The sequence below is a fragment of the Monodelphis domestica genome, chromosome 8 (genome assembly GCF_027887165.1).
Source record: "Monodelphis domestica isolate mMonDom1 chromosome 8, mMonDom1.pri, whole genome shotgun sequence".
Lineage (NCBI taxonomy): Eukaryota > Metazoa > Chordata > Mammalia > Didelphimorphia > Didelphidae > Monodelphis > Monodelphis domestica.
Window position 1 is genome coordinate 71,859,223 of NC_077234.1, and position 16,204 is coordinate 71,875,426.

The window sequence follows — 16,204 nt, forward strand, 5'->3', positions numbered from 1 at the left end:
ACAACAGGATTCCAAGCACAGGCGCCTCTCACAGCTGTAACCTGTCTCTGAGAGGCAGTAGATGCAGAAACACAGCTTCCTTAGTCCTGCGGCCCCCACGAGCCCAGGGAGCGGGGTGTGGGGAGGGGCAGAGTGATTACATAGTAGTCATAATATTAAGGTTTGCAAACAGCCCTGGGAGGGAGGTGCTATGACTATCCCCATTTTCAGGGGATGCTAGCACCTGTTAGACATCACACTTGAACTCGGGTCTTCCCAACTCCAGGTCCAGCATTCTATTTACTGTGCCACTTAGCAGTCTCTTATAGGAATATGGACACATGAATATCTAGGCCCATACACAACACATATGTTTATATACACATACATACAGCACATGTATATGTGTACACACTAGATATACATGCATACATAGACACACATACCTGGCTACCCATATGTATTGCATATTTCTATGAGGAATAAATAGGGAGCAAGTAGGTATGTACATATATGTATCCAAGTGTAGATACATAGATTTAGATGTACCTGTACATGTCCAAGTGTAGAGAGGTAGATACAGATGTACAAACATCTACATCTACATATCTATACCTGCACCTATATTTGTGGCTCTGTCTATATAGAGAGGTTTTTGCCGTGTAACATCTGTAGAGATGATTGTTTTAGAATTCTCCCCGGCACCTCTCTTTAAAGAAGCACGTGTCTTCCACAGGCACATCTAGAAATATCTATGTATGTATGGGAGGAGAAGAGAACAGGCAGACGGGTACCTATTTATGCACAGACGCACACACATCTATCACACATAAACATATAAATTATAGCTCTCAGAAGAAGTTGGGCTTTGAAGTTTGATTTCATTAATACAATATATATATATATATAAAAGAAATACATGAAGATAGAATATATTTCATACAATACATAATATACTCATTCATATAGATAGTATATTACATACATGTGTGCATATATGGACATATAAATAGAAAAATAATATAATGTATATAGAGGTAAATATAGATGCATTACATATAAGAGACACGCACAGGCACATGACCCAACATCCAACATGCATACACAACACAAGACACATGCATGTATAAAACAGATGACACATAACATACACACAGGTATACATAGTATATGATATGCATATACATGTAATGTACAATAGATGTATAATCATACACACACAGATATGCCTTCTATAACCCAATAGAAGGTTAGAGTTGGAAGGGACCTTGGACAGCACCATGTCTCACACTCAGATTGGATGGGGGCCAGTGTGGTGTCATTGAACAAGTCTTGGATTAGGAAGGGGAAGACCTGGATTCCAGTCCTTCTCTTCTCACTGATTATGTGACTGTGTCCAAGTTATGTCCTATCCTAGACCTCTCTTTCTTTTATCTTTAGAATGAAGGACTTGGCTTAGAGAACTGCCAATGTCCCTTCTAGCTCCCACATTCCAATATGTATGAGGGATATATGGAGCACCTCTGGAGAGGTGACAGATGAGACAAAATGCCATGCTCCCAGTGGATCTCCTCCAAATGCCAACTTAATCATTCCTCTGCTTGCCCAAGTTCAGTAGTGATTCATGTTCTCAAGGTGATGGGCCCTGATGAGTTCATTTATCTGGCCTCTGCAGGGTTTCCTTGTGTTGGGGAAGGAGGGAGGAGCAGGTCAGCAAAAAGGCATTTTAGGGAGGTTTGGTAGATTTTGGTCTCATTTTTAAGGCAATATTAATTGGTCATGATGAAAAAGATTAGAAAAAATAATGGCACAATGAATGGAGGCAGGGAGCTGGGTGATTTAGTCAGAAGAAGAGAAGACTGAAGGAAAGGTTCAGGAATAACCTTTGCACTTTTAGAGACTTGAACAGCAGAGTGATAAAGTTGCTATAGAGAGAATTTTATTTTCAAGGAAGAATTTTCAGATAAGGGGTTTTCAAACAGGAACAAATTCTATCTCTCTGAAGTGGTTTAGACAGAACTCTGGCTTGGAAGCAGGCGGATGGATTAGATGACTTCTTGGAGGTCCCATCCAGTACCATGATGGCAGTATTGATGCTTAACACACCTTTTCTTTCTTTCCTTTTTACAGACAACAGTCCTGAGACCCGGGCTAATGTTAAATTTGTCCAGGACACATCCAAGTATTGGTACAAACCAGAGATCTCCAGGGAGCAGGGTGAGTCCAGGCCAAATGGACCATGGAGAACTATATCTATGTAAAATTTCCACCCTATTACATCTGTGAAGATGATTGTTAGAATCTTCTACTGTGCCTCTTTCTAAAGAAGCAAGACACACGTGGTCATGGTTCCTTATCATCACTGTGGGCCTCAGGGAGGAAGTTGGGTTTGAAGTTTGACCTCAATAAGGACTTCAGGATGGGGGTGGTAAGACATTGGAATGTTGGCTAGGGAATCTCCTTCTGTGAGTCAACTAATGAGCAGGTGCCAGGCTCTCAGGACAGAAACAAAAGGCAAAAACAATCCCTGCCTTCAAGAAACTTACATTCTAACGGCGGGTAGACAACATGTCAATAAGTGGATACATAGCAATATCTGGGGGATTGGGAAAGGTCTTTGAAAGACAGTGTTCTCCCTATTGCTTCCTAGGCCAGCTACAAAAATCCTCTAGTTTATTAAATCTCTATAAAGTCCTCCAAAACTTAGCCCTTTCCTATCTTTCCAGTGTTCTCACACCTCATTCCTTTATTTTCCAAACTCATCCATCCAGTGACACTGGTCTTCTGACTGTGCCTCAAACATATCCCTCCGTCTCCTTATTCCAAGCATTTTCACCAGTTGCTATCATGCCTGAAACTCTCTCTTCTCATCTCTGCCTCCTGGCTTCCCTCAGGTCTCTCTGAAGATACCCATGTTTTACCAGAAGCCTTTCCCAGTTCTCTTAGTGTTAGTGCTTTTTATAGCTTCCCAGCTGTGTGACTGGAGCCAAGCAATAATTTTAATAATATTTTAATAAATAATAAATTCTATGTATCTCTTGTTTGTATACAGTTGTTTGCAAGTTGTTTTCTCCATTAGACTGGGAGCTCCTTGAGGATAGGGATTTCCTTTGCCTTTCTTTATATCCCCAATTTGGCACAGAGCCTGGTATACTTCATAAATGTGAATTGACTGACTGACTGATGGCATCTTAGAGATGGAGGTGAAAAGAGTGTCCCATGAGCAGGGAACAGTCAATAAAAATGCAGGAACATGGGAGATAAGTATTGTGTGTAGGTGCCAGTAAGTAAACCTGCATATATGAACTGTCTGGTGCAGAGAGGAAAAATTAGTTAAAAAGGGTCGAGGTTGTGAAGAGCTTTAAATGTCAAATAGGTGAGACCTGATCTGAATAGGGAGTGGGTCTACTCTTCAGGGCTAAGGAAATGAGTTGAATGACACCTGATTTTTCTACTCTGAGGAAATCTAGGACTTTTCCCAGTTTGCACATGGGGAAAATTGAAGTTTGAGAGTAGGAACTTTTCTTTGGAAAGTCAGTGACAGAGCAGGAGGCAGAGAGAACTTGGGAATCTTGGCTCCCAGCTTCTTTTCCCTATCATAGCAAAGAAAGAGCATGGCTTTTCAGGGAAAGGGAATGGGAGAGAAGGCAAAGGAAACATAATTAACGATTTTTGGAAAGCTTTGTCTGAATAGGTTGAAGAGATCAAATCACTGAATTCTTTTCCCTTCCCCCTTTCCTCCTCTCTTCCATCCATTACAGCCATCACATTACTTAAGGACAGGGAGCCAGGAGCCTTCATCATTCGGGATAGCCACTCTTTTCGAGGAGCATACGGCTTGGCCATGAAAGTGGCATCTCCTCCTCCCACAATACTTCAGCAGAGTAAGAAAGGTAATGACTGTTTTCTCTGAGAATTGTGTCACTAGGTTGAGGAGATAGATGGTGGTGAAGGGTGAGATAGGACCCATCCCTCTATCCCTCCCAGAAAGACGCAAAGTTTATGAGGAGGGGCATAAGGACAGAACATCGGATTCAGGGTGAAGAATAGGAGGGGAACAGGAGAAGGGAACAGTAACCCTGTTCTGTCATTCCAGGAGACATGACCAATGAGCTGGTCAGGCATTTTCTGATTGAGACCGGCCCCAGAGGGGTGAAGCTAAAAGGATGTCCGAATGAGCCCAACTTTGGTGAGTTTGCCCATCTACATTGTGCCAGGGAGTTCTTCGAACATCTGACCATATGTAGACTCTGTGTTATGGCTCTTTTTTTTTCAATTCAAAAAGAAATGGATTTACATTGGGTTAGAGATGTAAGGAAGCTTTTGAGTGTATATCCTAGGGGGACTTTAATGCCTTTATTTGGTGGACAATAAAAAAAGAAAATAAAATGTATTTTTATCATCTTGGGGTGGTTAAAATATGCCTGTCATAGGCCAGGAGAATTGATGTCTAGATGATTGGACCCAGGATGAAGTGATTTGATCATGTTCATGAACATGGTCTTTTGGGGAGGTTTCACACACACATACACACAGCTCAGATGAAAGATGACATAATCATTCTCCCATTCTTCATCTGAGTGAGATTCCCATTTCCCCGCTGGTCAAGCCCCTCTAACACTTCTTCCTGGATCTCTCTCCCTACAGGATGTCTTTCTGCACTGGTCTACCAACATTCTATCATCCCATTGGCTCTCCCCTGCAAGCTGGTCATTCCAAACCGAGGTAGGAGCCAGGGTTGAGCACACATTGATCCATTTTCCCCGCAGCATCCAGTTGTCGGTGCCAGTAGCTGCTGTGTAGCTTACTTAGCTTACAGAGCCAAGATAGGCTGGAGAAGATAGTCTGCCCTGCCAACATGGGGAAACCTAAGCCTCTTCACCCATCTCCTGACCAAATAATTTTAAAAAGGCAAAATTGTTTAAAAAGCTCGACTCTATGAGCTCATTTGGTCACCTTGCCAGTTGGGGTTGAACTACACTTTGGAGCCAGGAGTTCAGCGTCAGTTCACAAAATGGGCATCAACTCCAGCCACATTTCATAAATCTCTCCCACCCCCTCCTTATTCCCTCTTTCTGTTTCCTTATTGCTTATGGCTTGGAGGATACCAAAATCTACCTGTAGCAATCCCAGTCCATTTTCCCCTGATCTGGTCACCTGAAATCCAGTCCTGGACAATGAAAGGAGGCTTAGTTTACTGAGTGCCAGATTTTGATGAGGCCCTGCTGCCCATTTTCTTTTGAACTCTAGGCCTGGGGAAAAGATATCTGAGGAAGGTGGGGCAGACAGAATCTGTTTCTCCTGCTACCAGCTGGTATGGCGGTGAGCCCTAGTTTATTAGTGGCTGAGTAGGGTGGGGAAACTGTAGGTAACCACTAGAATTATTGATCTGGCAAATGTGCTCTGTGTTATGAGAAATATTAGTTCTTTGTAAGCCCTTTGAGACCAGGGACTATTTTTGTAGACTGTTATACTGCCTGGATCACAGTAAATGCTTAATAAATGCATGTTGATTCTGAATGGGGACACTTGACTAATGCCCAAGAAACAATGAAATATCAATATAAGTGATAACATGTGTGGCATAGACATAAAGCACTGAATGAGGTTGAGCAGTGAGAAGAGACTGGAAGGATTTTAATTTTAATTTTTTATTTTTATTTAAAAAAAAAACAACCCCTACTTTCTGTCCTAGAATCAATGCAGTGTATTGGTTCTGGGGCAGAAGAATGGTAAGGGATTAAGTGACTTGCCCAGAATCACACAATGGAAGGACTTTTATGAAGGAGGTGAGTCTTGATTTAGGGCCTGGAAGCAGAGTCAGGACCTAGATCAAACCTACCTAGGGTTTGACATCACAGAGTTGGGAATGGAGTAAGAGTGAAAGGAAGGACATTTTAAATATAGCTTTTTCTAAGTACATTTATTTTTAAATTCAGAACATTTCATTCTTCATAGCCCAGAGATATTTATGTTGGGACAAGTCAGGTTGCAGTTATTACCATGAAGCCTCAAAGCCTCCTCTCTGGAGTGATAACTCTTAAGGGCACAATTTTCAAACCTTGAAGGATTTGAATAGGCCAAGAGAAAAGGGAACGGCAAAGGAAATGAGCCATGCCTGGTAGAGAATTAATATGGTGAATAGTGGGGAAGAAGATTAAGTAGGATGTGGCCCAGTGGTGAAAGGTCTTGGAAGCCAGATGTCAGTATTTGGGATTGATCCTACAAGGAGTTATGGGAGGTCCACAAACAGGGGAGTGATCTTGTACAAGCACCATGTTAGGGCACTTGATTTAGCAGTAAGTAGTATTCAGGATGGTTTGGAAATGGGAGACAGGCTTTGGCCATTGAAGCAGTCCAAGTTTATGAAGAGAGAAGGACAAGGACCAGGATAGTAGCCCTACTATTTTCTGCCTGGTGCTGTATCCTAGGGGGATAGGACCTGATCTGAGTTCTGGTAGCTCGTCACACCGACTTCATAAAAGTCTTTCCAGACTCAACCATCTTCTCTGACCTCCTTTGGTCTAAGGGTATATTTCTAGAATCAACCCTTCCAAAATAATCTCTAGGATTTGGTGACAGATTAGATGTAGGGTATAAAAGAGGAAAAAAGATCTCTTCAAGCTTTTCCCATCTAGGACTAGGAAGTTATTAAAGGCAACAAAGATGGATAAAGTTAAGTGAATGAGCTGAGTTGAAGTAAAAGGCAATTGGAAATGAATCAAGATTCAGGGGCAGCTAATTGGCTCAGTGGATTGAAAGCCAGGCCTAGAGATGGGAGATCCTGGGTTTATATCTGGCCTTAGATACTTCCTAGCTGTGTGACTCTGAGCAAGTCACTTAACCCCCATTGCTTAGCCCAATACATAGATTGATTCTAAGATGGAAGGTAAGGGTTTTGAAAAAGAAGGAAGGAAGAAAGAAAGAAAGAGAGAAAAAAGAAATGTAAGGGTTTAAGAAAGAAAGAAGAAAAGAAAGAAAATGAGTCAAGTTTGGAAGAGAAGTGAAGGCAGTGCATATTGCATTTCCTTCCTCCTGGACTTTGATGCTGTGACACCTCTAATCATTGATGGTTAACTAGAGGTAGGAGTTTGAGCAAGATAACTTCTCAAGGTTCTCTTTAGCCTTAGGGGGCTAGTTCCCCCATTCTAGCTTACATATCAGCATGTGTGTGTGTATGTGGGGGAGGGACAGCAAAGAAAGGAGGCAGGCTATTATTTCTCCCTACTCCCATAACATGTTAATAGGAACATCAGAGGAGTCCCAGGCTCTTAATCTTTCCTTGGAATATTAGAATATTACATTCTACACTTAACATTTTTATTTAATATATCTTGTTCTTGTGTTCTAATTTATTACTGAGGATTAGCACAACTTGTTGAAATGTCCAAATGTAACTTGGATAGCACGCATGATTTAAATACTCATTAAACAATCCTTATACCGTGGAATTGAAAACATCATTTCAGCAGTTGTTGAGTTGTCCTCAGTAAACAGTAATTCAATCACATTGCTTTGAAAATAATTGAGTCACATTAATGATGAAATAAATTTAAACACTAAATAAATTGAAGTCGGTCACTTTTGATTCTGCAAGAGGCATTGAGCATGAGCTGGTACACTTTGGAAAGCATTCACTGCCTTTGGGGCTGTGGTCCCTTATCTGGCCCCATGCATAACTTGATGTGTTTGTGCTGCAGATCCAAGTGATGAGACAAAAGATAGTTCATCTGCTAACTCCACCACAGATCTACTGAAACAAGGGGCAGGTGAGTGGTTGGTGACAGTGGGGTCTTCACCAATGTCTGGGTCTCTTATCCCCTTTGCCTCTATTCTCATTTTGCCCTGCCTGTCACCTCATTTCTAGTTCCAACTCCCCCAATCAGTAGTTTCCACCCATAGCTATTTACTAAGACAGAAAGCCACATTTTCCTTGGCAAATGTCCCTTCCCCAGGGAATGAAATCTTTCCAGGGTGGGGAGGTCTTTTAAAAATATATTTTGTTGATGTTATTAAAAAAGGAAACCCAATACTGTTCCTTATAAATGACTCCCTTTTGTCATTAGAACCTCCCTAGAAGGGAAGTTTAGGTTCTTAGTTAGACCGTACCAACTGTGATATGTAAATCACTTTAAAAGACTGATATATATTAATTTAAGGCCGCCAAGGAATTCAGCTATGTAATTCCTAAATGAAAACTCAAGTCAGAAGTCAACCTTTTATGGAGTTTTTAATTACAAACAGGAGGAAGAAAGGTATGAGAGAGAGAGAGAGAGAGAGAGAGAGAGAGAGAGAGAGAGAGAGAGAGAGGGAGGGAGAGAGAGAGAGAGAGAGAGAGAGAGAGAGAGAGAGAGAGAGAGAGAGAGAGAGAGAGAGAGAGAGAGAGAGAGAGAGAGAGAGAGAGAGAGAGAGAGAGAGAAAGGGGAGAGAAGGGAATAGGGCTTAAATACCCCCTCTGCTTAGGCTGGGCCAAAGGCCCAAGCCCTTAGATAGCTGAGGCAAAGAAAAGAGATCAGTCCCTATCACTCACGTGACCAAAATGGAGAAACAGTCTCAGGGGCCTCCACCTCCAGCCTCCTTCAGAGCAAGCCCTCCTCTGTGACCTCTCCAGGAGCTCTCCCTCCAGGACCTCTCTTCTCTCAGACTCCTCCAGAGCAAAACCTCTCAGAGCAAAACCTCCCAGAGCAAAGCCTCCTCCTGTCCTCAGACCCTGCTATCTTTAAGCAAACTATCTAAGTCCCCTCCCCTCAGTTCTCACATCTATCAATCACTGTCGATGTCTCCCCTGTGCCAATGTTGGCTCTAGCTTGACCCAGGACTGCCCAGAGGTCTGTTTCCTTTGCACATGTCTGTTGAAGGTCATATTCTCAAATAATTAAATATTGATCTTTGCTGCAGCCCTTCCTAAATCCTGTTACTCTGAGTAGGGTGGAGATTGTAAGTTCCAAGACCTGGTTCTGTCATTCCAAGTATCTCTATTGTATCAATTCTAAAATCAATCATGACTCAAAGAACTTCCTGTTCTATGCTTAAGCATAGGTCAAAGCCCTTTCCATTGTTTAGCAAAAGGTTTCTGTCCTAAAGTAGTCTTAAGTAGGGAGGAGAAGGATCCTCCCATGCCAAGGAGTTTCACATTCCAAAAGAGTTCTTACTATTAATAGGAAATTTTTCCAAGTATGAAATTTCCCAATGGGGAAATTTCCAACATTCATAAGTCTAAGAAATTTTAAGGTTTACACAACTCATTGGCTATATCTGAAAAGAAATTCCCTATTCTGCTCTTGTAGCCAACCACCTCCTTTCTAAGAGTTAGGCAACATCCTTAGGGATTAGCACTCTGGAACTGTAATTGGTCATTGCATTGATCAAAAACCTGAAGTTTTCTCTTAAATTAATGTGCTAATTGGGAGCAGCTAGGTGGCTCAGTGGATTAAGAGCCAGATCTAGAGATGGGAAGTCCTGGGTTCAAATCCTATCTCTAGCACTCCTAACTATGTGACTTTGGACAAGTCACTGAACCCCCATTGTCTAGCCTTTACCACTTTTCTGGCTTGGAATTGATACACACAGTATTGATTCTAAGATGGAAGATAAGAATTATCTACTATAAGAATTATGTGATAATTGCATAAATTATTCTCATGGTCCTGTTTACTTGCCACTGCATCAGTTCATTCAGGTCTTCCCATCTCCTTCTAGGTTCTTCCTATTTCTCATTTCTAATGGTCCAGTAATGTTTTGCTACATTTATATAAAGACAGTTGTTCAGTCATTCCTGGTGTGCTTTCTTTCAGCCTGCAATGTGCTTTTTGTCAACTCTGTGGACATGGAGTCCCTCACAGGGCCCCAGGCCATTTCTAAAGCCACATCTGAGACACTGGCTGCAGACCCCACACCAGCTGCCACTATTGTCCACTTCAAGGTCTCCGCCCAGGGGATTACGTTGACAGACAACCAGAGGAAGTAAGGAATGCTGCTCCCCAGCCATTCAATGTGAAATTTTCTCCATTTATTGAAGGATTTTGACTGAAAGTGGGAAGATGAAACAAATAGTTCTCTACCAGAAAGATGTCCCAGCCCAACCTTGGAACTCTTGTTCTATCTGTTTTGCTCTTCCTCCCATCAGTGTTGAACATCCTCCCCATCCTAGGGCCCCTACCCCTTTCTTCTCTGTGTCCCACAGCCCCTGACTCCAGGCTCTTGAGAAGGATTCTATGGCATGCCTTCCTGTGTCCCAATTATTTGCCCATGTCCCACTGTGATTGCCCTGGTACTTCCTGCCTTCACATGAGCATTTTGAGCTGTTAGGGAAGGTGAGGAATAGCTTCCAAAGAGTACAGAGAGAGAAAAAGGAACTGGGAAAAACATTTATTCTATCTTTGTGCCTTAGGCTATTCTTCAGAAGACATTATCCCCTCAACACTGTTACCTTCTGTGACTTGGACCCCCAAGAACGAAAGTAAGTTCCACTTCCCATTCTTCATCCTGCACGTTCAGCTTATAAGCAGAGAAGTGTATATTTCACGTAATGATGCCTGATATTAGTAGAGGTGGAATGGCTGCTGTCTGTAGTGGACCTGGGAAGAGGAAGAACTTGAATTCAAATCTCAGTTGTGGGACCCTGGGCAAGTTTCTTAACCTCTGTCTGCCTTAGTTTCTCATGTGCAAAATGGGGATGATAATGATGATCATTCAGCTGGCTCCTCACTAACATGCCAGGGAAAGCAATCAACGTCAGCTGGGTGCCAGCCTCAGCCATCCTACATCAGGCTCCAATGAGCACACACCATAACTGTAGGGGGCCCCAGTTGCCCTTGGGGAAGGCTTTCTGACCACATGCTGGGCAGGAAAGGTGCTCACTTTTGCTTTTTCTCCTCTCAGGTGGACAAAAGCAGAGGGAGGTGTGCCTGCTAAGTAAGTATGGCTTCTTTTCCTGTCTTTACTGGGATGTTTCAACTTTGTGCCACCCAAGGTAGCCCTGGAGGAGGGTTCTGAAACACTGAGCATGCACAAGGGGCCTGGGGCAATGGGGCTTAAGGGTCAGATGCTGAGTTGAGGTCAAAGACCCTGAAAGGCAAATTTAGCCAAATGGATCAACAATTCTTCCTGCCTTCTCAGATGGTCAAGAGCAGCAGGAGCCCTGTGAAGGACAAACACTAGACTTTAGCAGGGTTTTAGAAGATGATGTAGTCCCAGGCTTGAAGCCAGGAAGATCTGGGTTCAGGTTCTAATTCTGACATATTAGCTGTGTGACCGCAGTCAGGGGGCTTAAACGTTTTGAATCTCAGTTTCCCCATCTACAAAATGAGGAGACTCTCTCACAAGCACCTACCTTGGGAGCCTTAATGATGATAAAGGATATTAAGTGCTCTACAGACTTGAAAGTATTAAATGTAAATGTCCACCATTGCTGTTGAGGGGAGCAGGTATTTTCTAAGTATTTTCCTTTTATTCCAATGTGTCCCCACGCTTGATTTCTTCTGATATTGCCCTTGATTTTTGGTGAGCCCCTGTTAATGTTCATGGCTGGCCCAAGACCACTCAACTCCCCAGAACAAGCAGTCATGTTAGATAGTGTCAAGAATAAAGGCAGGAGAGAACCCCATGCTAAAGCATCCAGATTTCTCTTTTTCTCTCTGGGTCATCATATTTTGTATCACTTTCAGCCTCTCAGATTTTTCTGCAGTTTTGAAAGTTTCAAGATTCTCAGAGAGAAAAGGCCTCCTTCATCCCTTTTAACTTTATTTTTTTAACCTTACCTTCTGTCTTAGAATCAGTACTGTGTATTGATTTCAAAGTAAAAGAGTGGTAAGGGCTAGGCAATGGGGGTTAAGTGACTTGCCCAGGGTCACACAGCTAGGAAATGTCTGTACCCTTATTCGAACCCAGGACTTCCTATCTCACAATCCACCGAGCCACCTAGGTGCTTCCTCAATTAACCTTCAACCTCTAGGATTCAGGAGGCCTCTTTCCTTCTGGCTTAGAAATATTTTATTGTATCATCTAGAACAAGAGTACATAATCTTGTTGGTAGCATGGATCCCTTGGGCATCTGGCAAAGCTCGTGGACTCCTTAGAATGTATTCAAGTACATAAAAAATGCAGGATTATAAATGAAGCCAGTTTATTAAACTACAGTTATCAAATTTTCATAGACATAAGGTTAAGAACTTCTGAGCTAGAAGGAGCCAGCTCCAAGAGCTGCCTTTGGAAACAGGCTATTTAGACACAGGGATAAGAAGCCAGATTATGAAAGGAGAGCCGGCTCTCCTTTCTGCTCCTGGCCTGCTTGTGTCCACCACGCTTAGGGTCAGCTTCCCCTGGTGGATGAAAGGAATTCATTATTGTTGAACTTGGCTGAAGAAGAGGGTGGGGCCCTCTGGACTGCAAACGTCCAGGGAGATTTGGAGGGAGATGGTGTCTGGCTGAGGTGCAGGGATAGAAATAAGACCTGGAAGAACTTGGTTACAGAAGGTGTTGGTGCTAAGCACAGGGATCAGCTGGGAGGTCCAGACATCTGGACCTCTCTGGGCCTTAGGCTCAATCTCCCACCTCTCTGTCCTTCTCCCTGCCCTGATCCTGACATGGGGAGAAGACCCTGTCTGTTCCCCACTCCCACGAGGAATAGGAAGGACAGGACCTTTTCTCAGAGACTAAATCCAAGACCAAAGGAGACACAATGCAGATCTGTCTCCTGATGGTACAGGAGAACGGACCCATGGCCCCAGGGTTCCCCCCATCCGTGGGGCTATTACTCCCAGAGGTCCGTTGATCATTGAACCTGAGGGACTGTGCAGCAGTGCCTGGGACTTGTAGGGCAAAGGGATGTCTGAGTGTGTGCCTGTGTTCGTTCCGGAGACTGTGTAGGGTGGAGAGCCTGGCTAATTTTAGCTGTTGTGTTTCAGGCCCAGAGAGGGGGTTTTTAATTGGAATCTCCAGCTGTTCCGATTTCCCCATCCCTCTCTAATTAGCAACACGCCAACTATGGGACCTCTCAGCTCACATTCTGTTCCCCTCTGCTCCCGTATTTATAACCTTGTTTTTCAAGGTTTGAATTCCAAGGTGCCATGGCCCAGGGAGGGCAAAGCGGGGGAGTCTGCCCCCACGCTTGCCTAATGGGTCCTCAGGCCCTTTATACTGTGGGTCATACAAGGGAACAATGGGAAGTCAGGCCAGCCTGTTCCTCTATTTCCCAGCTTCATTCTAGTTCTTGAGGAGGCTGAAGCTCTTTGAGTAGCAAACAATGCCACATTTATTTGCTTGCAGTGCTGAACTTAAAAGGAGGCCAGTAGGGGAAGGGAAAGGACGGGAGAGACTCTGTTATGAACTTTCCCAATTTACCTTTGTTTTCACTGTCTCCCCAGCTTCCCTCCCCTCTCCAAACCAAGTGGGGGATGTACCCAAAGCATCTCCTGCTCAGTCAGAATCTGCCTCAAAGCCTTTTCTTTTCTTTTGCCCAGTGGAGGGAAGGTTCTCTACCTAGTAGGGGTGGGGGGTAAGGGGGACATATATAGTGGATCCAGAATGGGAAGAAGGAGAAAGAAGGAGCATTGGAAGAGGTAGAAAAAAACGAATGCTCTTCCCTTGGTGCAAGATTATTTCTCACGTATTTGTTCTGTCTTTTCATCCCCACTCCTTTTTCCTGCTCTTCCTCTCTTCCATTATCTTCTCCTTTCCTTACTTGTCCCCTTCCTCTCCTTCTTTATCTTCTCTTTCTTCTTTTGGGCCTTTGCTTCCCTGCCTGTTTCATTCTTCTTGCCCCCTCCCCATCTCTCCCATCTGCTCTCTCCTTCCCTGCCTTCTTTTTGCTCACTTCCTTCCTGTCCACTTCTCTTTGCCCCTCTTTTTCCTCTTCTCCCTCCTCTCTATAGGCTCTTCGGTTTTGTGGCCAGGAAGCAAGGCAGCACCACGGACAACGCCTGCCACCTTTTTGCCGAGCTAGATCCCAACCAACCAGCTGCAGCCATTGTCAACTTCGTTTCCAAGGTCATGCTCAGCACTGGCCAGAAGAGATGAGCCTGCCAGGGGCCAGGGCTGCTGGGCTTGGGGCACATGGGGAAGGGGACCCTTGAATCCAGAAGGAAGAGGTGGGGCCAATTTTTGGAGAAGGAGAGAGGAAAGTGCCGTTTGGGAAGAGGGAAGTGAATTCAGAGGAGGAAAGAAGACAAAATGGTGGGAAGAACAACATAGAGCCTGTTGGGAAAATAGAAACTTAAAAAAGAAAAACCCAACACCCAAAATAGTCACCTTACCAAGACCACGTGACCTCCTTTCTACCCCATGGGATTTTTCCATGGGGTGAGGCAGGGCATGGAGTGGCAAGTCCCTTGTGGGATTTATTTTTAAGACCATGGTTAAATAGGTCCTCATCTCCCTAACTTAATAACCATGCAAGGAAAATCTCAAGCTGAAAGAGTCCTCCTTTGGACACCTGTGTCCATCAAACAAAACAGGGCCTAGGAGGGAAATCCAAGACAACCATTTTTTCCTTTAAATAGGTAGCTCCTACCCCAAGGTGTATACTAAGGTCTCTTTTGTTCTGCAATGGCTATGCATATGTATAAGTACCTGCGTGTATTAGATATATAACTCCAAATTCAGCTCTATAGATAATATACGCATGAAGTTGGCCTTCTTCCCCAAAGCTGATCTCTTCCATTTCCTGGGGTCACTGTAAGAACATGAATATAGCAAGGAGGGGGCCTGTCTCCTTACTCAGAATCACCCTGGATTGTGAATGTCAGCTTAGGACCTCCTTTCATCCCAGCCAGACACTTCTGGCAACACTTGGGTGGTTCCTCATTCTCCTCTTCAGGCACACAAGAGCAGGATGCAGATGGCTGCCCCTTCTGAACACTGTACTGAGGATCTCCCCATGCAAGGCAGCATCCTTGCTTTGTCATGACCTTGAGGCTGGGGAACTTTGGTTTGGGGGGGGAGATGTTTAAACTCACAACCTTCAGGAAGTTCTGGAGAGAGTGAGGGGAACTGGACAGGAAGAGAGGCAGGGGATACTGAACCCTGACCCATGGTCCCCTAGATATGTGGGGCAAGACATATCCCTCCCACTCTCCATAGGACTCACTACTGCCCCTAACATCTCCTCCTCCAATCTTTGTGCCTTGTATCCCTGAACTTGACCCTGAATCTGGCTTCTTAGACTTGCTTACAAGATGATCACAGGGATTTAGCCATCCTGCCATATTGGAAACTAAGAATCCTGTTGGACTCTTCTTCAGAAAGGTCTGTCCAATTTTGCCTTCAGGAAGTCCAAGGGGGAAGACTCAGCCCTTGTCCTCCTCTCCACAAGTGCTTTAGGGGTGTTTGGCTTTCTGTGTCCCATGCAGGCTCAGCCTTCCTGGAGAACAGATTTCTGTCACCACTCTGGCCAGGGCAGACCACATAGGCCTCAAGCTTGGTCCAATCTCTGGGGCAGACAACCAACCTGCATGCTCTCTGGGTAGACTACTTTACAATGCCAAAGTCCCTCTTTCCCCCTACCTTGTCTCTCCAAAAGAACCAAGCCATATGGGGTAGAAGGCACGAGAACAAGCCTAGGAGCACAGGGTCCCTGCCATGAAAGCCCCACACTTCTGAAAGAAACAAGAACTCAATGCTTTGGTTCCCCAAGCCCACTTGGGTCCTAAGTGGGAGGCATTGTACTGCTATATAAATATATATAATATATACATAAGATATACTGATGGAATACTGTAAGCAAATCAAGTTTAAGAAAAGGAAAAAAAAGACAGGTAAATTGACAAGAAATATTTATTTTTTTTCTGTATTGCTTTATTGCCTCCCCCTGGGTATATACTGTATCCCACCCTTCCCTGTCTGGGCTCTTGTATGTATCACTAAAGCCTGAGAGATAAGAGACCTTATATTTGCAGCATCTTTGAGCCAACTGTCTCCAACCTTGTCCTCCACTGTACTCACAAGGTGGGACAGTGCGATAGGGTGGGGAAGTCGAGTGGTTCATCCCAGGGTAAAGTTGTGTACATCTGTTCCCTTCATCAGGAGCCCCTGAAGTTTCTCTTTCAGCCCAAGGCTCAGTAGCTCCCAAGATGTAAGGAGCTGAACCCCAATGCCAAATGCCCTTTGTGTATGAGTGTGCGTGCGCGTGCGCAGAGGTGGAGGTTTCAGGATGTGTGTGTAGGATATGGATGGTGTGTATATTATTACTTGTGTATCTCTTCATATTTTTTCCCCTCCAAAATCCTAT

The 16,204-nt window shown here is 44.0% G+C and overlaps 1 protein-coding gene across 20 annotated transcripts in view; it reads left to right on the forward strand.

The window, feature by feature from the left end:
- TNS1 (tensin 1) overlaps positions 1 to 15,701 on the forward strand; it is a 338,276-nt gene extending 322,575 nt beyond the window's left edge. For all 20 annotated transcript variants that reach the window (XM_056808034.1, XM_056808035.1, XM_056808037.1 and 17 more), the window contains 9 exons: positions 2,110 to 2,196; positions 3,741 to 3,872; positions 4,076 to 4,168; positions 4,627 to 4,704; positions 7,680 to 7,748; positions 9,774 to 9,942; positions 10,370 to 10,438; positions 10,861 to 10,893; positions 13,851 to 15,701. In XM_056808034.1, coding sequence (XP_056664012.1) covers positions 2,110 to 2,196; positions 3,741 to 3,872; positions 4,076 to 4,168; positions 4,627 to 4,704; positions 7,680 to 7,748; positions 9,774 to 9,942; positions 10,370 to 10,438; positions 10,861 to 10,893; positions 13,851 to 13,995 — 875 coding nt within the window. In that variant the 3' untranslated portion in view covers positions 13,996 to 15,701. The remainder of the gene's footprint in view (positions 1 to 2,109; positions 2,197 to 3,740; positions 3,873 to 4,075; positions 4,169 to 4,626; positions 4,705 to 7,679; positions 7,749 to 9,773; positions 9,943 to 10,369; positions 10,439 to 10,860; positions 10,894 to 13,850) is intronic.
- The last annotated feature ends 503 nt before the right edge of the window (positions 15,702 to 16,204 follow it).